This window comes from Globicephala melas, chromosome 6 (genome assembly GCF_963455315.2).
Source record: "Globicephala melas chromosome 6, mGloMel1.2, whole genome shotgun sequence".
Classification (NCBI taxonomy): Eukaryota; Metazoa; Chordata; class Mammalia; order Artiodactyla; family Delphinidae; genus Globicephala; species Globicephala melas.
The window spans coordinates 80,827,524-80,846,753 of NC_083319.1; the positions used below are offsets into that span (position 1 = coordinate 80,827,524).

General features: G+C 40.0%; 1 protein-coding gene across 6 annotated transcripts in view; it reads right to left on the reverse strand.

The window, feature by feature from the left end:
- Positions 1–19,230, reverse strand: part of UBAP2 (ubiquitin associated protein 2) — a 125,117-nt gene that overhangs the window by 77,238 nt on the left and 28,649 nt on the right. For all 6 annotated transcript variants that reach the window (XR_011377547.1, XM_070045754.1, XM_070045753.1 and 3 more), the window contains exon 2: positions 11,078–11,217. Coding sequence is in view for 5 of the 6 variants with exons in the window: in XM_070045754.1 (XP_069901855.1) it covers positions 11,078–11,176 (99 nt within the window). In the remaining variant the exon portion in view is untranslated. The remainder of the gene's footprint in view (positions 1–11,077; positions 11,218–19,230) is intronic.

The following is a 19,230-nucleotide window of genomic DNA, read 5'->3' on the forward strand; positions in this document are numbered from 1 at the left end:
CCGTGTACGAAAAACAAAACAAAACAAACCTATAAATATACTCTTCAAATGTGCAATGGTCAGGAAAAACAAGGAAAGACTGAAAAACTGTTGCAGATCAGAAGAGACTAAGGAGACATGAAAACAAATCCTGGAACAGAAAAGAGAACTTGGGACTTCCTTGGTGGTCTAGTGGTTAAGAATCTGCCTTCCAATGCACAGGACGCAGGTTCGATCTCTGGTCAGGGAACTAAGATCCCACATGCCATGGGGCAACTAAGCCTGTGCACTGCAACAAAAAGATCCCACATGCCACAAGGAAGATCCCGCGTGCCACAACTAAGACCTGACTCAGCCAAATAAATAAATAAATATTTAAAACGAGAAAGAAAAGAGACCTTAGTGGAAAAACTAGGGAAACCCAAGTAAAGACTGTATTAATTTAATAATATTGTGCCAATGTTATTATCTTACTCTTGACAAATAATTATATAAGACAGAAGTTAGTAAACTATAGCCTAAGATCTGATTTTTGTATGGTGTGCCAGCTAAGAAAGGTTTTAAAATTTTTTAAATGTTGTAGGGACTTCCCTGGTGGTCCAGTGGTAAAGAATCTGCCTTCCAATGCAGGGGACACGGGTTCGATCCCTGGTTGGGGAACTAAGATCCCATATGCCATAGGACAACTAAGCCCATGCGCCACAACTACTGAGCTCAGGCGTCTCAACTAGAGAGCCTGGGTGCCGCAAACTACAGAGCCCATGCACTCTGGTGCCTACACACCTCAACTAGAGAAAACCCGCAAGCCACAACTAGAGAGAAGCCCGCACGCCACATTGAAGAACCCGCATGCTGCAACAAAAGATCCCTCATGCCCCGCAAGCTACAACTAAGACCCAACACAACCAAACATAAATAAATTAAAAAAAAAAAAATGTTGTAATACAACAAAAACAAAGAAGGAACATGCAACAGAGATTGTGTGTGGCCTGCAGAGCATGAAATACTTGCCATCTGACCCTTTTTGGGAAAAGTTTTCCAACATTTGATATAAAATGTTAGCATTAAGGGAAGATTGGTACATGTTGTAGAGACCTCTGTATCATTTTCCAACTTTTCAGCAAATCTTCCAAAACACTCATTCCAAAACAGTTTTTTAAAGAAAGAAAGAATAGAAACTACAGTAGAAATAAATGAAATAAACAAGAGAAAAACAACAAAATTGACAAACCTTTTAGCTAGAACAAGCAAGAAAAGAGAGAGAAGCCTCAAGTTATTAAAATTAGGAATGAAATAGGGAACATCACTACAAACTTTAGAGGAATAAAAAGGATTATAAGAAAATAACCATGAACAAGTGTATGCCATCAAGCTGGATAACCTAGACAAAAATCAACAATTTTGTCTAAAAAGGCAAATTCCTAAAAAGACACAAACTACTGAAACTGACTCAAGAAGAACTGAAAATCTGTTAACAAGTGATTGAACTCGTCATCAAAGAAGTTCCCAGAAAGAAAAACCCAGGCCCAGATGGCTTCACTGGTAAATTCTACCGAACAATGAAAGAACATCAATCACCAATTTTTCACAAACTTTCCCAAAAAAATAGAGAAGGGAACATTTTCTATATCATTCTATGTGGCCAGTATTACCCTGATACCAAAAGCAAAGACAACTAGAGAAAAATATCCCCCCACAAAATCCTAGCAAACCTTACCATACCAGCAACTTACCAATATGTACAATGACCAAGTTAAGTTTACCCTAAGAACGCAAGGTTGTTTAACATTTTAACGTAATACACCATATTAATAGAATAACAGACAATACCCACATGATTATTTCAGTAGACATAGAAAAAGAATTTGATAAGATCCAATACCCTTTTAGGATAAACAAACAAAAAAACCCCAACAAATCAGAAATAGAAGGGAACTTCCTCAACCTAATAAAGTCAACTTAAAAAACCTACAATTTAACATTCTACTTAATGGTGAAAGACAACTGAAAGCTTTCCTCCTAAGATCAAGAACAAAATAAGGATGTCTGTTCCAGCCATTTGTACTGAAGAGTCTAATCAATGCAATTAGACAGGGAAAGTCCTTAGGCAATTAAGCAAGGCAAGTAGAATATATGCATGAACTAAATTCTTACAGCTTTAAAATATTAGTACACACAGACACACACTCTCTCAGAAAAATGCCAAAACTTGAGAAAAACACATTAAAAGTATTATACAGGATAGGGCCAACAGCAATTTGGTAAATAACCATCATGAAACTATTCATCCATGAAGCATTATCTTTCTATAAAATCAAAAAGTTTCTGTTATAAAAATTATTAAATCATAAAGTAGAACTTCTGTTTTATCGCTAGAAAGATCTTAAAAGGTAGTAATACAGTTCAACTCCATACTATACCCCTAAGTAATTTACTCACGCTTTATGCTAGGTGTTACTGGCACAAACCTCCTAACTACCAGAGGTGTGTAGTATCCAGTATATCAATCATGCTGCCTCCCAACAAGGGAAGAAGCTATTTGAACAGTCTAAGAATGCAGTCATGACAGTCTAGGCTAGTGTGGCCACAAGAAGGAAGGAATGTAAAAGGAGATGTTTCTTCTGTCACTTTACATTTGAAGACTGAGAAAAGTGACTACAACATGCACAAGAACTGGGAGAACCCAGTCTGCATTAGTCATAGGAAATCTTCAAGAATCAAATGAAAAGAGGCACAGAGAAAGATGGAAATGAGAGTTCCAGGCAAGGTGGAAAGCAGTCAACGGTACATTAAGAAAATCACCAGAACTCTAAAGCAGGTGTCTGTACCAAGAAAATAAAATGAGGGACTTCCCCAGTGGTCCAGTAGGTAAGACTCTGCGCTCCCCATGTAGGGGGCCTGAGTTCGATCCCTGGTCAGGGAACTAGATCCTACATGCTGCAACTAAGAGTTCGCATGCCGCAACTAGAGCCGGCATGCCGTAACTAAAGATCACGCATGCTACAGCTCAGACCCAGCACACCCAAAATAAACAAATAATTAATAAATAAATAAATATAAAATAAAAATTATGTTTTTTTGAAAAATACAATGAGCAGAACTTTCTGGGATGAGGGTGATGTTCTGTATCTTGATAGGAGACTGGGTTACACAAGTATATGCATCCTACAAAAAATGATCTGATACACTTAAAATGTCTGTATGTAAATTTCACATATAAAAAAAGAGAAACCTAGATAAATATTAAACTCTAGTTAATGATATATAAGCTGAAGTGTTCAAGGGTAAAGTATGTCTTCACTTTGAAACGCATCAAAAAAAAATAAGATAGCATGATGGATAGCTAGTCAGATGTGGTAAAACAAATACAGCAAAAAAGGTAATTGTGAGTTTATGGGTGTTTGCTGTACAACTCTTTCAGCTTCTCGTTATATTTGAACATTTTCATAATAAAATGTTAGGGGGGAAAAATTTCAGCCGATCAAAAAAAGAGGTCTGGAAAAAGGTCAAAAAGAAAGGGCAAGGGACTTCCCTGCTGGCGCAGTGCTTAAGAATCCGCCTGCCAATGCAGAGGACACGGGTTCGAGCCCTGGTCCAGGAAGATCCCACATGCCGTGGAGCAGCTAAGCCCATGCACCACAACTACTGAGCCTGCGCTCTAGAGCCCGCGAGCCACAACTACTGAGCCCATGTGCCACAACTACTGAAGCCCACGCACGTAGAGCCTGTGCTCCTCAACAAGAGAAGCCACAGCAATAAGAAGCCCGCGCACAGCAACGAAGAGTAGCCCCCTCTCGCTGCAACTAGAGAAAGACCGCGTGCAGCAACGAAGACCCAACAAAGAAGGAAGGAAGGAAGGAAGGAAGGGAGGAAGGGAGGGAGGGAGGGAGGGAGGGAGGGAGGGAGAAGCAAAGGAAAAGAAGGGGAAAACACAGATGTTAAACAGCAGCTAAAATAAAAAATATAAACGAAGACAGAGAAAGACAAGTATTATATGATATCACTTATATATGGAATCTAAAAAATAATACCGGACTTCCCTGGTGGACCAGCTGTTAAGACTCCACACTTCCACTGCAGGAGGTGTGGGTTCAATCCCTGATCAGGAAAGTTCCGCATGCCACGCAGTGCAGCAATCAATCAATAAATCAATCAACCAGTAAAATAAAAAATAATAGCAATGAATCGATATACAAAACAGAAATGGACTCACAGACATAGAAAACAAACTTATAGTTACCAAAGGGGAAAGAAAGCAGAGGAGGGATAAATTAGAGGAGTACGGGATTAACAGATACAAACTACTTTACAGAAAATAGTTAAGCAACAAGGATTTACTGCAAGAAAAAGGGAACTGTATTTGATATAATAACCTATAATGGACAATAATCTGAAAAAATATATATATATATAAAACTGAATCACTCTGCTGTACACCTGAAACTAACAATGTGTAAATCAACTATACTTCAATTAAAACACACACACACACACACACACGCACACACATATATAATAAATGGGAAAAAATGCAAGAAAGTGAACTGCAAACCAGTTGTAGAAATTCACTCACTCACTGTATGATGTTTATTAGCAGAATGTGCCTGGTTCAAGACTCCTCACACAGAAAATATGGCATATAGAAATTTCACAGAGTATAAGATACACCAAAGCCAGGGACTCTGGCTGTAATATCTTTCTGAAAAGGGATGTAGGATCAATTAAAAGTAATAGGGCAAAGGAGAAGATAACTACAATAATAGCTCTAAAGGCAGGAATATTTAAACTTAAAAACTGCCAGAGAATTGCCTGTGCTTCCTAAATGTATACAAATTACAGAAACAAAGAAAGCTCCCCAATTCTATTATCTTATAAAATATTAATAAGAAAACACTCAAGTTGACAGACTTCCAGTAAAGATTATAAGCAGAATAGTTATTACCAACAGCATTTTGCTGTAGACAACAGTCTAGGGCTTCTACATATTTATTTTCATTTTATTTTTTTAACATCTTTATTGGAGTATAATTGCTTTACAACAGTGTGTTAGTTTCTGCTTTATAACAAAGTGAATCAGCTATACATAAACATACATCCCCATATCTCCTCCCCCTTGTGTCTCCCTCCCACCCCCCCATCCCACCCCTCTAGGTGGTCACAAAGCACAGAGCTGATCTCCCTGTGCTATGCTGCTGCTTCTGTTGTGCCCACACATTTCTAACCCTGAAGTCACTATTCATTACCATATGTAAGGTAAATACCAATTACTAATTTATTCAGACTTAGCTTTTTCAGCTTAAATACTGTGATTCTTTGCACTTCTCTTCAGTGATATCATCTGTTTTATTCCTAAGAGATTACAGACCACCTAGACATAACTTCTGAAAGCACAGCTGATGCACTTGACAGTGGTTTAACAAGTCCAGTATTGCAATACTAGCATAGCACAGTGATGAAGTATAAAACGTTTTAAATCAGAATTTTAAATATTTTTTTCCTTTGCTGACTGACCTAGTCCAGAGAAAATCTTTAAATATTCGAAAACCAAAGCACCAAACAAATTAGAGTATGATAGGCAAGTTGTCAGGCTGAGCTCCAGAATGTGTCAAGAGATCTGTACAGTTTGTGAAATCAGAGGAAAAAGCAGAATAAAGGGGTAAGTTAACAAGGTTATACACCCTCCCCTACAACAAACATCAGTGACATTTACCATACAACTGTCAAGTGGAAAAAAACTCTTGCCAAGAAAAATAGCATTACTAACTCTCTTTCTCTGGATCTCTCTTTCATTCACTTGGCTCATAAGAAGCTAAAGCTACTTTCACAATGAAGAATGTGTTCATAGCTTTTCTAGTGGAGCCAAATGTTTTGTGCTGGATCTGTCACCCAGTAAATTTGGAAAATATAATGAAGTAGGATTTTTTGTTTTTAATCATCCTTATGCCCACAATCCAAAGATAAGCATTATTAATATAGCCTACTAGTCTTTTCTCTTAAATGTTTTAACAGTTGTGCTATAATATTGGGTCCTTTCAATAACCGGGCCTTTTCCATCAAAATTTCAAATATTATAATCACTTCATAACTTATGTGGAATATACAATAAAAACTGCCACTTCCTGAACACAACTTATGCAATTTCTAATTCCTTCCAACCATCCTGCAAAGTAAATATTGTGAGAATAATAACGGGAAACCTCGCTAAAATGGAATCAGGAGGCCAGAAGGGGAAGCTCTCATGCAGTACCACTAGAGGTCAATTACAGGAAAAACTATCATTGTAGGCCCCAATGGGAAAAGATGTACACTGCATCCCTACAAGAAATCAACTACTCCAGCAACTCAGCTAATGAGAAACCCTTATTACCCTGAACCTCACTTTTCTCTAATGGACTTGCTCCAAACAACCCCTCCCAACTTCCTCTTCCTCTATAAAATAAGGTTCCTCTGTTTCTGGGACTCGCCTATGGTTGTTTTTGTTTTGTTTTTTTAATTTCTTTGGCTGTGTCGGGTCTTACTTGTGGCACGCTGGACCTTCGTTGAGGCATGCAGGATCTTTCACTGCGGCGCGTGGGCTCTTCGTTGCAGTGCGCGGGCTTCTCTCTAGTTATGGCATGTGGGTTTTCTCTTCTCTGGTTGTGGCGCAGGCTCCAGAGCACGTGGGCTCTGTAGTTTGCGGCATGCGGGCTCAGTAGTTGTGGCGCGCAGCCTCAGTTGCCCCGCGGCATGTGGGATCTTAGTTCCCCGATCAGGGATTGAACCCACATCCCCTGCATAGGAAGGCAGATTTTCTACCACTGGACCACCAGGGAAGTCCCTTGCCTATGGTTTTTGCCGTGGCTTGCTTGTTCTGAATTGCAATTCTCTGCTATTCCCAAATAAGCCCATTTTTGCTCATAAAATAACTTTTATTTTTAAGTTCAATATTACCATACTTCATTTTACATTTTTAAAAACCGGAGTTTTTTATCTCCCCACATGATACTATATAATCAAATGACAAAACTGATTATGAGTTTATAAGACAAACCTATGTCCTATACGTCATAATATGATGCATTAAGGACAGATCATCAGGACTTCCCTGGTGGCGCAGTGGTTAAGAATCCGCCTGCCAATGCAGGGGACATGGGTTCGAGCCCTGGTCTGGGAAGATCCCACATGCCACGGAGCAACTAAGCCCGTGCACCAAAACTACTGAGCAGCACGCCCTACAGCCCGTGCTCCACAACAAGAGAAGCCACCACAATGACAAGCCCACGCACCACAACCAAGAGTAGCCCCCGCTCGCTGCAACTAGAGAAAAGTTCGCACACAGCAACAAAGACCCAACGCAGCCAAAATTAAATTAATTCAAAAAAAGATCATCGTTTCTGTGGTATTTCTACCAAAAATGCATAACCCCCCTCTGCCCGTGCTCCGCAACAAGAAAAGCCACTGCAACAAAGCGTAGCCCCCGCTTGCTGCAACTAAAGAAAGCCCACGAAGTGTGGCCCCCACTCCCTGCAACTACAGTAAGCCCGCGCACAGCAACAAAGACCCAACACAGCCAAATAAATAAAATAAATATATAAATACATTTATTTTAAAAAAAAAAGAGACTAAAAAGAATTGACACCTGAATACAATGTATGATCAAGGACTTAATTAGCTAAAACCGACACTATTGGGACAATCCGGAAAATATGAATACAATGTACAGGTTATATTAGATGAGTTAACATCCTGATTTTTGATAACTGTACTGTGATTACGTAAAATAAGATCCTCGTTTTTTAACAATATACACACTAAAGTATTTAGGGGTAAAGATGCACCATATCTGCAACTTATTCTCCAAAGGTTCAGGGGAAAAGCTGTGTGTAGTTTCTCCTTTGTAGAAGGAGAGAGAAAAGGATAAATTAGTAAACACGGTAAATATGTAAAATCTGGGGGGATATGGAAGAAGGATATTTGAGAATTATGTATACTACTCTTGAAACTTTTCTCTAACTCTCCAAGCATTTTTTTTTTTTAAACTGAGGTTCAAAGAGACTTAAGTAATACATCTAATTGGTAAAGTGGTAAACTTAGGTCCCAAACCCAGGTTCATTCAGATTCAAAAGAGCTCAGCGGTTTTTCTCTTACATCCTGCTACCTCCATAGGGTATCGCAGTACACCTCTACCATTACACATTTAGAATTGGGCGATAAGCATCTTGTGGAATGAAGCACACACACCCCACCCCCAATTTCAGGTTACTTCCTTAGGAAGTACTTCCCAGAATGGGGTTAATGGATAAATGAACATGGACAATTTTACTAATACTCCTTTGAGAAATTCTCACAAAACTTTTTTTTTTTTACAAGGAAAATCAGAAATCTAAGGGTCTAGGAATCCTTCTCAAAGCTCAGTGGGCAGCTTTTTTCTTCTAATTATATAAAATGAGCCATCCCCAAAGGGCCAATGGAAAAATGATTAGGGACAACACTTGGCAGGAAGGGAGCCCTCCTTCCTCCATTCCGGAGACTTTGATTCTCTGGAAATCATTCCAAGGATTTTATTTGGGTGGAAGATGGAGATAGTTTACATTCCCAACAATTCACTTTTAATATTTAATCTTTACTGATTTGATAAATAACAAAATAAAATATTTTAATTTATATTTGACTGTAGCAGGATTGTACCTATGATTACTCATAACTTGTATTTAGGCTATTCATGAAACAAACATTTTCTTAAGCATTCATCTATACAGAGAAGGCCTACTCCATACAGAAAGTCCAAATTTTTCCCACAATAGCCAGTCTTTCTCGGTCAGTTGTGAATAAATACCTACCAGGGTAAGGGTATTTAGGAGCAAACACTAAATAAAAGATGTTTGTTGATAGCAGCAAAATACAAGACTAACCTTATACTGGAAGATATGATGCAACCACTGAGTTGACTCCATCTCCTATGTCCCTTAACATCAACAGGGAACTTGTTTAAAAAAAGTACCTGTAGGGCTTCCCTGGTGGCGCAGTGTTGAGAGACCGCCTGCCGATGCAGGGGACACGGGTTCGTGCCCCGGTCCAGGAAGATCCCACATGCCGCGGAGCGGCTGGGCCCATGAGCCACAGCCGCTGGGCCTGCGCGTCCGGAGCCTGTGCTCCGCAACGGGATAGGCCACAACAGTGAGAGGCCCGCGTACCGCAAAAAAAAAAAGTACCTGTAATTAGCTATCAAAGTACAGTCAAATCATCAATCTGAAATTATGATAGACTGCATAAGGTTTATTTACTTACTTCCAAACTGTCTCTGAAAAAATGTTTGCCAATCTAATCAACAACATGTATAAAATGCTCAATTCTGTACCATGTACTGTGCTTAGCTAGCATTTTACTTGGATTATCTCACTTCATTTAAAATAATACAAATTGAGAAGGAGGGACTATTTAACATTAAATATTTTATACAAATGGATCTTGTTCATTAAAAGCCTTTCTAAGGGACTTCCCTGGTGGCGCAGTGGTTGCGAACCTGCTGCCAATGCAGGGGACACGGGTTCGAGCCCTGGTCCGGGAAGATCCCATATGCCGCGGAGCAACTAAGCCCGTGCGCCACAACTACTGAGTCCGTGTGCTACAACTACTGAAACCCATGTGCCTATAGCCTGTGCTCCACAACAAGAGAAGCCACCACAATGAGAAGCCCGCACACCACAAAGAAGAGTAGCCCCCACTCACCACAACTACAGAAAGCCCACGCACAGCAACGAAGACCCAACACAGCCAAAAATTAATTAATTAATTAAAAAAAAAAAATCCTTTCTAAGATTAAAGCACTCTTCCTAGGGGGCTTCCCTGGTGGCGCAGTGGTTGAGAGTCTGCCTGTCGATGCAGGGGACACGGGTTCGTGCCCCGGTCCGGGAAGATCCCACATGCCGCAGAGTGGCTGGGCCCTTGAGCCATAGCCGCTGAGCCTGTGCGTCCGGAGCCTCTGCTCCGCAACGGGAGAGGCCACAACAGTGAGAGGCCCGCGTACCACAAAAAAAAAAAAAAAAGAAAAAAAAGCACTCTTCCTAGGTAATGATGCATGAAAGAAAAGGAAGGTTTTGTTTGTTTGTTGTTTTGGCCACACCATGCAGCATGTGGGATTTTAGTTCCCAGAACAGGTATCGAACCCGCACCCCCTGCAGTGGAAGTGCAGAGTCTTAACCACTAGACCACCAAGGAAGTCCCAGAAAAGGCAGCTTTTTAAAACTGTGTAATTCAGGGACTTCCCAGGTGGTGCAGTGGTTAAGAATCCGCCTGCCAATTCAGGGGACATGGGTTCGAGCCCTGGTCAGGAAAGATCCCACATGCTGCAGAGCAACTAAGCCCGTGTGCCACAACTACTAAGCCTGTGCTCTAGAGCCTGCGAGCCACAATTACTGAGCCTGCAAGCTGCAACTACTAAAGCCCGCGTGCCTAGAGCCCTTGCTCTGCAACAGGAGAAGCCACTGCAATGAGAAGCCCGTGCACCGCAACAAAGAGTAGCCCCCCCTCGCCACAACTAGAGAAAGCCCGCGCGCAGCAACGAAGACCAAACGCAGCCAAAAATAAATAAATATTTTTTAAAACTTGCATGATTCAGATATTTCTCTACTTCAGAGTATTACTTCTCCATATACTTGGGATTTTCGCATTACATTCCAGGGACACACCTAGATTAATAATAAAGAAAAGAAGGGACTTCTCTGGTGGTCCAGTGGTTAAGACTCCACACTCCCAATGCAGGGGGGCCTGGGTTCGACCTCTGGTCCGGAACTAGATCCTGCATGCCACAACTAAGAGCCAGCTAGCCACAACTAAGACCAGGCGCAGCCAAATAAATAATTTTTTTTAATAATAATAAAGAAAAGGAGATGGCCTAGGTGTTAACAGGTAGGAGGAAAAAGTTCAGTATTAAATAGTTAAGAAACAACGTCCCACGTTACCTGAATCAGTATCTACTCTTTCCTATTATATACTACCTACCTTTTAAAAACAAGTTTCAAAATCCCAGGTTTCCTAAAAAAGAAAACATTAAAGTACATGTGCCCCCTTAATTTCTGTAATTTTAAACAAAGCAAACAAGAGTTCCACAAAAACTTACCTGTACCACTTGTTTCTGTAGTTGTGTTGCCTGTGTCGCTGAAATCTGTGGCTTTTCCCGAGCACCTCTGGACCGGTCACTGCTCACCGAAGTCATCATATACAGTATATACAAAATAATGTATGCACAAAATAGAAAATCTGAAAGAAAGCAGACACAGTAAGCAAAACTTCCAGATTATAGAAAACGACACAGATAAAATTCAGGGATAAGGAAGAAATGTGAGATAAAACATAAAGGTTCTCTAGAATGCAAATTCTCAAGAAACAAACCATTAGGATTTTAGATTTTCCTGGTAGCTCTTAAGCCAATTTACTAAAGCAGTCTAAATGCCTATGGTTTATGATTATACCAATTTTAAACAAAAATATCAAATATCACCAATTTTAACCAGCAATTATTTTACCACTATATAACCAGCCCTCTGCATCCACAGATTCAACCAACCACGCAAAATATTAGAAAAAATTTTTTTCAGAAAGTTTCAAAAAGCAAAACTTTGAGTCTGCCACACTATCGCAATTATTTACATAGCATTTACATTATATTAGGTATTATAAGTAATCTAGAGATGATTTCCCATTCTTTAAATTTATTTATTTATTTATTTATTTTTGGCTGCATTGGGTCTTCGTTGCTTTCCCTAGTTGTGGTGCACGGGCTTCTCACCACAGTGGCTTCTCTTGTTGTGGAGCAGGGGCTCTAGGTGCACAGGCTTCAGTAGTTGTGGCACACAGGCTCAGTAGTTGTGGCTCGTGGGCTCTAGAGCGCAGGCTCAGTAGTTGTGGCGCATGAGCTTAGCTGCTCCGCAGCATGTGGAATCTTCCCGGAAGAGGGATCAAACCTGTGACCCCTGCATTGGCAGGCGGATTCTTAACTACTGCCACCGGGGAAGTCCTAGAGATGATCTAAAGTATACAGGAGGATGTGTATAGGTTATATTCAAGAAATATCATGCCATTTCTTTTTTTTTTGGCCACGCCATGTGGCATGCGGAATCTTCGTTCCCCAACCAGAGATAGAACCCGTGTCCCATGCAATGGAAGCACAGAGTCTTAACCACTGGACCACCAAGGATGTCCCTATTATGCCATTTCTATAAGGGACATGAGCATCCACAAATTTTGGTATCTGAGGGAGGTCCTAGAACCAATCCTGTGCAGATACCAAGGGACAAGTGTATGTAGTTACTATTACATCAGCGGTCCCCAACCTTTTTGGCACCAGGGACCGTTTTCCTGGAAGACAATTTTTCCACGGATGGTGGCTGGTGGGCAGGTGTGTTGATGGGATGGTTTTGGGATGATTCAAGCGCATTACATTTATTGGGCACTTTATTTCTACTATTATTACACTGTAATATATAATGAAATAACTACACAACTCACCATAATGCAGAATCAGTGGGAGCCCTGAGCTTGTTTTCACTTGCCACTCCCACATAGGGTTTTGAGAGGAGTCTGCAGGCAATTGATTTATTATGGTCTCTGCAGTCAAACCTCTGCTGATGATAATCTGTATTTGCAGCTGCTCCCCAGTGCTAGCATCACCGCCTCAGCTCAACCTCAGATCATCAGGCATTAGATTCTCATAAGGAGCACGCAACCTAGATCCCTCGCATGCACAGTGCACAGTAGGGTTTGAGCTCCTTTGAGAATCTAATGCTGCCGCTGATCTGACAGGAGGCAGAGCTCAAGCGGTAATGCAAGTGATGGGGAACGGCTGTAAATACAGATGAAGCTTCGCTCACTTACTCGCTGCTCACCTCTTGCTGTGCAACCCAGTTCCTAACAGGCCACGGACCAGTACCAGTCTGTGGCCTGGGGGTTGGGGAACCCCGTACTACATGTAGTTTTATCTGCCTCTTCCCATTTGCAGTTAGTATTTGAACCCAAAGGTGACGTTATGTCCAGCCTGGATTTTACCGGCAATAATGTAATTCAAAATGTGATGTCTAGGGGACTTCTCTGGTGGCCCAGTGGTTAAGAATCCACCTTCCAATGCAGGGGACGCAGGTTCGATCTCTGGTCAGGGAACTGAGATCCCACAGGCTGTGGGGCAACTAAGCCTGCATGCCGCAACGAAAGATCCCATGTGCCTCAAATAAGACCCAATGCAGCCAAAAATAAATAAATTTTTTTTTTAAAGAATGTGATGTCTAGGAGCAAGTTATACCTTAAGGCAAAAACCACTTATAAACAATAAACCTTCCAAACAGACAAAAATGACTGTAATTTTCCTTTATTTACTCAACACTTATTGAAGAGCTACTAAGTGCCAAGCATACAACTAAATATAATATGCCATGAAAACACGATTATAACAACAAAACACACTTCACACCCAGTAGGATAGCTATTATGATAAAAAATTAAAAATAGAAAATACGTTTTGGAGAAGATGCAGAGAAATTGGAATCCTTGAATACCACTGGTAGGAATGTAAAATGGTGCAGCCACTACGGAAAACCAGTATGGCAGGTCCTCAAGAAAAAAAAAAAATCAAAAGTAGAATTACCGTCGATTCAGTAATTCCACTTCTGGATATACACCAAAAAAAAATTAAAAGTAGGGTCTCAAAGAGATAGTTGTACACCCATGTTCATAGCAGTATTAATCACAGTAGCTAAAAAATAGAAGCAACCCAAGTTTCTATCTATAGATAAAAGGATAAGCATATATGGTGTATACACATACAATGGAATGTTATTTAGCCTTAAAAAGGGAGGAATTTCTGATGCATGCAACAAACATGGATGAACCTTGAGGACATTATACTAAATAAAATAAGCCAGGCACAAAAGGACAAATACCCTATGACTCTACTTATATGAGTTACTTGGAATAGTCAATTTCACAGGCAAAGTTGAGTAGTGGTTACCAGAGGCTGGGAGCATGCGGAAATGGAGAGTTACTGTTTACTGGGTATGGAGTTTCCATTGAGGAAGAAACATAAAAACTTCTGAAGATGGATGGTCACAAAACCAAGTGAATGTACGTAATGCCACAAAAAAGTACACTTTAAAAATGGTTAGGGACTTCCCTGGTGGTTAAGAATCCGCCTGCCAATGCAGGGGACAAGGGTTCAAGCCCTGGTCCGGGAAGATCCCACATGCCGCGGAGCAACTAAGCCCGTGTGCCACAACTACTGAGACTGCGCTCTAGAGTCCACAAGCCACAACTACTGAGCCCACGCGCCCTAGAGCCCGTGCTCTGCAACAAGAGAAGCCACCGCAACGAGAAGCCTGTGCACCACAATGAAGAGTAGCTCCCCACTTCGCTGCAACTAGAGGAAGCCCGCATGCAGCAACAAAGACCCAATGCAGCCAAAAATAAAAATAAAAATGGTTAAAGTGATAATTTTTGTTATGTATGTTTTACCCCAATTTAAAAAACAGTGCAGCAATGCCTTAAGAGTTTAACTTCCAACCTAGAATTCTATACTCAGCAAAAATTCCAATCAATGTGAACACAGAAACAAGTTGAGTTCACACATACAATACCTCATAAACTCAGGAAGCTCCTGGAATAAACAAAACCTCTAAAACAGCAAAACAAGAAGGGGTCGTTTGCAACTGACACCACAAATTACCTACCAAAATCCATTTACAACATATTTTTCCCTTGCAGTTCTCTTGCAAAGAGGGTGAAAAGCTAAATACTTTCTCAGCCTCCCTTGTAGCTTGGGATAGCCATAGGCCACTTTTCTCGAAAATAATCTGAATAGTCATAGCGCCTTTATTTACAGTCTCCCAAAACTGTAAATACACCAACTGTCCTTCAAAGAGTGAGTAAATGTAGCATAACCATACAGTTGAATATTACTCACGAATGAAAAGGAATCAACTATTGAACAACACGAATCTCAAATGCATTACGCTAAATGAAAGAAGCCAGACTTAAAAGGCTGCATACTGTATGATGCAATTTTTATGACATTCTGGAAAAGACAAAACTAGAAAAATAAAGCAGATCAGAGATTGCCAAGAACTGGGGGATGACAAGGGGGTCTAACACAGGAGACAGGAGGCTCCCCCAAATGACAGTCAAAAAAGATCAAGATGACATCTTGACTGCTGACAGCTGACAGGAGGCCTATAGAGCAACCAAATCTAATCAGAGCAGGAAAATAGTGGGATACCAAAGAGATGCCTCCAAGAAAATGTTCTTGACCATCTAAAGAAGTTAATTTGCACATATGAAAAAGTATAGGGACTTCCCTGGTGGCACAGTGGTTAAGAATCCACCTGCCAATGCAGGGGACACGGGTTTGAGCCCTAGTCCGGGAAGATCCCACATGCTGCAGAGCAACTAAGCCCGTGCGCCACAACTACTGAGCCTGTGCTCTAGAGCCTGCGAGCCACAACTACTGAAGCCCATGCGCCTAGGGCCCATGCTCCACAATGAAGAGGAGCCCCCGCTTGCCGCAACTAGAAAAAGCCCACGCTCAGCAATGAAGACACAATGCAAACAAAATTTAAATAAATTAATTTATTTTTTAAAAAAAGAAGAAAAAGCATAGAGTTTAATCAGTGGTGGGTACATAGAAACCTAAGCAACTGTGGGAAAAAAACCCAAAACAATTATTTTTCCCCATAAAAGGCAACACGGCTCAACTGTAATGCCTATATGATCACAGCAACTTTTTATTTAAATTTACTATGTGCTGAGCACCAAGGTGAATGTTTTACATAAATTTCTCCCTGTAATCCTCAACACTCCATAGAATTTGGCATAATCCCCATTTTAAGGATGGGAAATAAAACTTGAAAAGGTTCTACACAGGCCAATGAGATGTAATATAGTTAAGTCCCAATCGCTTATTTCCTAGGGTACAGAGCCTACAAACCAAACCAGGTACTAAATTACAAAATAACTGTTGCCGTCATAATCCTAAACTAGCAAAACAGTAGCAAGAGGCCAGGATGGAGGAGACAAAACTCTTAATTATGAAAACAAGCCACACAACATCCAGCTGTAGACACTGCAGTCTCCAAAACACAAGACTTATGGCTAGAGACACCATAATTTGTAGCCTATCTTTAGCACGCCTTACCATCTCCCTAACTTTTCCTGACAGTCATATACACTCAGAAAAATAGCAATGTTGAACAACATGAACATTTAAAATAACATCAAAGTAAACCCTTTTATATTTTCAAGAATTTTAAATCACTGCTTGAATCGAAGGTCCATTGGAACTTCACAACTAGGAGGTCACTGGTGATCACTGCCAATACAGCTTTGAAACAGTGGTGTGGAAAAAGCCAAGGTGAGTGAGGGCGAGTGGCAGTAAACTAATCATACTTGCAAGAGGTGGTAGCTAGAAAGAGATACAGAGCATCAAAGCAGAATTTTTTCAGGATGAGGTACATTGAGCAATTCTAATACACTGTAAGCCCCATGAGGACAGTGATTACATCTGTCCTGTCGCTTTTGTTCTTCCAGGGCCTAACACAGGGTGTGCGCTTAATTAGTTAATATATATTTACTGAACAAAAGAGGCCTATCTATAAGCTGAAGAGGAGATAATTGAGAGGCATTAAATTGAGATAGCAATAAAGAAAAATGATTCACTTGGACAGGAAGAGTGCCCCCTCCTCAGGCCAACAGAATGAAGGGCAGGTATGGCAGCAGCTAAATTTTTAGGAGATTAGGAGACAGACAATGGAGTCGGTTGTACTTGTCTTTACTTTTTTAGTAAAAGAGAAAAAACACCTGCAGAGAATGCATACTAGACGAGTGGGGGTGGAGGAATGTAAGAAAATGGCAAAGGTTTTAACTGCTACTAAGCTGAATATGAGAGGAAGCTAAAAGAAGTAAAAAGAACAGAAAAGTGATATGGAGGATCCCAACTGAAAGCAGAAATCTTGACCTGCTAGTGGCACTAATCCACATATTACCATGAAATCAACTAGACTGTCAAAAATTCAGGATCACAACTTAAATGAATAATCAAGGTAGAAGTGGGTTAAGATGAACAGATCCTTTGCTGAAATATCCCACAAAATAAAAAGAACTTGAATTTCAAACTAGAAAGAGTCCACTTACTTAAGTCACGGATGATGTCGCCAGGTGAAGAGCTGCTCATATCTACCTCTAACACTGGGGCCTTTCTCATAAGCTTTAAGCTTCAATACATATTTGAAAACATCCCTTCCTAAAGAATGTTCTCTCTCCAGTTTATTACAACCCTGGATGCCAGATTCGCAACCCCATTAAAGGTAAAAATAACACTTTAAAGTAATGTTTTGCATTAAACATGTGTTTCATTCTAATATAATATGGTGACTCAATCTTTTGGGCCATTAAGTACTTAGACAATTTGAAGAAAACTATGGACCCCCCCCCACCTCAGAAAAAGGTATATCCACAGAAATTTCTGCCTGAAATTTCAGGAGAATTATATCTCATCTCTCCCCTGCCTTCCCCCAAAACCCATCCATGAACAGCCCACTCCACCTCCTCAATGCCCATGGATGGATACCCAGGCCAAAAACCCTGCTCTAAGAATTTAGTAGAGCTCTAAACTGTACTTAAAGCTTAAGGGTATCCCAGGATCAAGCAAAATTTAAAACTATAACTGCTAATTTGGTCATTAAACAACATCATATAATTCACACTTTTTTAATGGGCTCTATTCTCCCTTAAAAACAAAAGGCACCTGCTTTGTTCCCAAAGGAACAATTAGGGGAAAACTCTGACCCTCAATAAACTTACACTTAGTATTTAATCAACATACTACCTATGTCCTTTCTGACGAAACTGTTATCAAGATCTGCTGAGATGGTACAAACCCAATCAACTAATTGTAATGTTAAAAGAGTCTGCTGTTTTAGGTGAATATAATTAGCAGGAAAACGTATACATCCTCCCCTCTGAACCACACTTAAGAGCATGAATTGGAAACAGACTAACCATCTATGCCCTACAAATATCTGCTTGAATCAACTGGCCTAAATGTGGCACATAAAAAATTATGTACTTCAAATGGAATATTACTCAGCCATGAAAAATGAAATATTGCCATTTGTAGCAACATGGATGCACCTTACAGATTATCATACTGAGTGAAGTAAGCCAAGTATATGATATAACCTATATGCAGAATCTAAAAAATAATACAAATGAACTTACAAAACAGAAACAGACACACAGACACAGAAAACAAACTTATGGTTACCAAAGGATTAGGGGGAAGATATCAATAAATTAGGAATATGGAATTAACAGATACACACCACTATACATAAAATAGTTAAGCAACAAGGATTTACTGTATAGCACAGGGAACTATATTAAATATCTTGTAATAACCTATAATGGAAAATAATCAGAAAAAAATATATGTATAACTCAATCACTTTGCTGTACACCTGAAACTAACACAATATTTTAAACCAACTATACTTCAATTTAAAAAAATAAAAATACTCCCTGGGGAAGTACAAAATAATAATAACAACGTATTTCACATCAAAAAATTTTAAATGTTGAGCCTACTAGATTGAAAATTAAATTTGAGATTTAACACTGTCTGCCACTTAAAAGATGATTCAATGGATGAGATGTCCAAGACAAAGGTATACTACAACGCCCTAACTGATCCAACCTATCCCCTTTAGACTGTATCATATCCAACTAGGGAAGCCTAGAAACCCCTTATCAGCCTTCTCAAGGCCTTCTTTTTAAAAAGCCAGATTTCTCTCTCTGCTGCCAAGGCCTAAAATGGGGAAAGCATTATGTAAAAAACCAGCACTTTTCAAAGCAGAATCAAACCTACTAAGTTTTTGGTTTGGCTCTGTTACTGCTCCAAGAGCTACTACAAGGCATTTGAAATTGCCGGAACCCTGCCTCCAGAAACAGAGGCTTCAAAAAAGAAGGGCAGGAGAGGAATTGGAAAACAGAAACACAAAACCAATTCCAGTGGCTAAATATAAAATGTTATATCAAGTTAAATAAAAAGCTGAAAATGGAGCGTGGCAATATATATGGCAAAATGAAAACTTTAATGTAGAACGGCCATAATATTTCATGCTTAGGGAACATGTTAAAAGTTTTAAGAATCCATTTTAGTAACAAATCATTTTTACAAAAGGGTAGCAGTAAAACAAGAATATCCACTCGGAAACAATTTCCTTAATATTCTTTTGG